The 3,240-nt window shown below is 41.5% G+C and overlaps 1 protein-coding gene across 1 annotated transcript; it reads right to left on the bottom strand.

Moving 5' to 3' along the window:
• Window positions 1-1,789: 1,789 nt before the first annotated feature.
• LOC147621753 (uncharacterized) lies at window positions 1,790-2,987 on the bottom strand. The gene is made up of 5 exons (XM_086822739.1): window positions 2,976-2,987; window positions 2,719-2,864; window positions 2,479-2,568; window positions 2,216-2,396; window positions 1,790-2,116 (listed from the first exon to the last, which is right to left on the bottom strand). The coding sequence occupies exons 1-5, from the start codon at window positions 2,985-2,987 to the stop codon at window positions 1,886-1,888; spliced, it is 660 nt and encodes a 219-aa protein (XP_086678865.1). The 3' UTR covers window positions 1,790-1,885.
• Between the last annotated feature and the right edge of the window lie 253 nt (window positions 2,988-3,240).

The raw sequence follows: 3,240 nt of genomic DNA, 5'->3' as shown, positions 1-3,240 counted from the left end.
AACTAATGAAGCTTGAATGCTTGGAATAGCTAGATACACATTCTCCCGGTTATTCCCTCAACTTGGTTCCACTTTTGAATCTTGAAACATCTTTGGCGCCCAAAAAGAACACACCGTCCCTCATTTCATCCTCCCTCCTTGATCCACAAAAGCGGTTAGCCCAGTCATCCACTTTCTGCTACTTCTTCTTTCTCATACGTCTGTTATTCTATCATGGCACCCGAAAGTGGACTGAAACGAGCAAGGAGCAGTATCTCATCTGTTGTGTTGTATAACATAAAAGACGAGAACGAAGAATGGATTCCCCAAGTATACAGGAAGTACTCTTGGGTCACTATGCAGCCAGGAAAACAAGGCCACTACCGAGTGAAGGGAAAGGCATCTGAAGACTTGGCCAAACATTGGAAAGGAAGGATCCTTGACTTTAAGATGGCACCAGGAGGGAAAACTGTCAAAGAAGTGTTGATCCAGCATGTATTCATGCAAAAAGAGATTAACGTGGGACCATTGGAAGGACTTCCAAGACACAGACCACATTGTAAGTGCTTGTGTTTTGTATTTCAACGTTGCAAATAAGGTGATTGATATACATTTTTCTGCCTTGCACAGATTTGTACCCATCCAACCTTCAGGAGTGGGAGCCTGCACAATGCTTGACGGGGTTCTTGAATGTCGTACATGGTGAGGTGGGGGAACTTCAATATGAAGGTCGTGCACCAAGTGATCTCGCAAGAAGTAGAACATATTTCTATGACTCATTTTATACCTTGCCCACTCAATCGAGTCGACATGGAAAGTTGGAACGTATTCCGTTGCCCGCACTTGATAGTCCGGAGTGGCCATTGCTTGACACAGAAGTGATAGAGTCATACAGGACCAAAATGTTTAATGATATTAAATGTGCTATGAAGCCTAGCATTGGTGCAAGAAATGTGCACTTAAGTTTGTTTGTTCCAATTGCATGCTTTGTTCATTTATTTTCTGATTGTAAACAATTGAGAAAAACTAGAACAACTTTTGTGTGCAAAGATGTAGATGAAGTCTGGCTTGATCATTTGTTTGACAAAGGTTGGAGAGTGAAATCATCAAAGGGAGATGATTTGATCGAATGTCGATTGAACACCTCCGACATTGCATTTCGGTGAGTGTTAAAACATTAAAATGTATTTTTGTGAAACAGTTACAACGCTTATTTGATTATTCTCGGAAAATTATCCTAATGATATTTTGGAATCAGATACTATATTGCCAGGCAACATCTGTGCATGTCATTTACTTATAGAAGGTGGCGATGGATCAACAACAACTGGGAAAGCATAGACCAAGATACAAGAGATGGCAGCCACTCTTGCTTGATAGATATAGTTATGATTCGACAGGGTCACCCATCTTTGACATTGGAAGTGGAAGAGAATTGGACTCTCGAATATGTTAGGAAGGAATTAGAAGTAGCTATTCAGAATCCTCCAGATCAATTTTGCTTCAAGCTCGATGGTCGGAAGCTAAGTAAAAGAAGAGAGCATCAGATCATTTGTAAAGATGTTGCAGCCCCACATGAATTGGAGGCACTAGAAGATATATGATGTGACCATGTATACGGTGACAATGTATTTTCCATATGCAATAAACTTATCTATTCAGAACATTGCTTTTGTAATGCTTTATTGTTTAAAACAATGTAATGAAGGCAAGAATTCCCCAATTGAATTTTTATGTACACAAAAAAAGGCTTAAAGTAAGAAAGCAAGCAGTGAAGGAACATAGTAGCAAATTTGATCCTCTGATTTTCAAATGATAAGTGTATTTACATTTGATGTTCTCCCTCCAATACATGTATAGCTGCATATTTACGAACGTACATTTGTTGGAAGAAGGAAAAAACTATTTATGGCTGGAACCCATAGGTATCGGCTTCAGGATGGAGCCAGGGCTCTTCTCCTAAGTATGGAGCCCATGAAAGAGGCTCAGACGGGCCTATCCCCCCTCGTGGATTGGGCGGGATGAAGTCCACTGGCCCGTCTGGAGGCATAACTTCAGCGACCTCGATCAATTTCGCAATCGTTTCCTCCCTAAACGTTTGGACGTCTAGGTCCACGTAGCGAGACATTGATGGAAACTGCCATCACAATTCATCAAGGCATAAATAAGATCAACATGACAATATATAAGAAGATAAACAAGCGCACAAATGCGTATGGGAGCTGAAAATGCTTACATCCTCTGAAGGGAGCTGAAAAATGCTTCGTAGCAGCAACATTGCATTAAGTGCAACCCTCCACCCACAGCTGTAGCCATCTTCTTGTTTGGGGACACTAACCCTACGGATGGTCGATCGATCCAGGGTGTCGATGTCCATGCTGAGGCTCTCGTAAGCTGCCATTAGTTTCCTGACTCCACTGTAAACAGAGACCAATCATTATCCTGATCAATCCGGACTTCTAACTCAAAATAATATGTATCTTAATGATTTTTACTTACAGCAAAACATTTCCATGGACACCAGATGTCGAATTTGCAAGGTAAATGACATTTTCTTGCACGTCGACTAGTAGAAGACTCCAATGGGAACTGCACAATAGAATTCTATTAGTTTCAATCCAAAGGAAGCACTACATAACTCGTGTACGGTGATTCCTATAAACATCATGCGAGAGAGAGAGAGAGAGAGAGAGAGAGAGAGAGAGAGAGAGAGAGAGAGAGAGAGAGAGACAAACTCACTTTTCATGATATGCCAAAAAAAATACTCGGGCATCGTCCAGCTGGACCTCCCGAAACCAGTTCAGCACATCGAGGTACGGAACTGCCTCTACTACCAACAGTGTTGAGACCAGTGAATCAATCTGGAACACTCGTTGCTGTACATCCTCGGGCAATAGCGAAATAACAAAACTTCACAAGGAAACATATCAAGAGTGAGGCATCAACTTTAAGAGCCAAGAATGAAAAATTGTGGGAGGACAGAGAAAAGCGTATACCTTAAAATACATCTGAGCACTTTGTCGTTGACTTCAGTTTTGGGATCAAACAAAATGTTGATTTCTTCAGCATGAATCGGGAAATAACATCTATGCCCTCTAATATTAAAGGGTACATAGAACTCCGGCAACAAAAATTGCAGCGCCTCCCGATTCATGGCGTGGAGTGCTCGAACATTTTCCCTTTTTGCTTGCAATGCAAGCATTGCAGCTTGATGTTCCCTTTGAGCGCTTGTCATTAAATTTGCCCGAGTCTGATGCTCAT

This window comes from Cibotium barometz, chromosome 29 (genome assembly GCF_041138505.1).
Source record: "Cibotium barometz isolate CiBa-2024 chromosome 29, ASM4113850v1, whole genome shotgun sequence".
In the NCBI taxonomy this organism is placed as follows: domain Eukaryota; kingdom Viridiplantae; phylum Streptophyta; class Polypodiopsida; order Cyatheales; family Cibotiaceae; genus Cibotium; species Cibotium barometz.
Note: the sequence above shows the minus strand (reverse complement) of the source record. Positions and strands in the feature narration are given on the sequence as shown.

Bases quoted from the DNA above. Each gene is read 5' to 3' on its own strand.
- LOC147621753 (XM_086822739.1), bottom strand. The intron at 2,569-2,718 runs GTGAGTTTGTCT...TCTATTGTGCAG, and splicing joins TTTTTGGCATATCATGAAAA to TTCCCATTGGAGTCTTCTAC. The intron at 2,397-2,478 runs GTAAGTAAAAAT...CTCTGTTTACAG, and splicing joins GTCCATGGAAATGTTTTGCT to TGGAGTCAGGAAACTAATGG.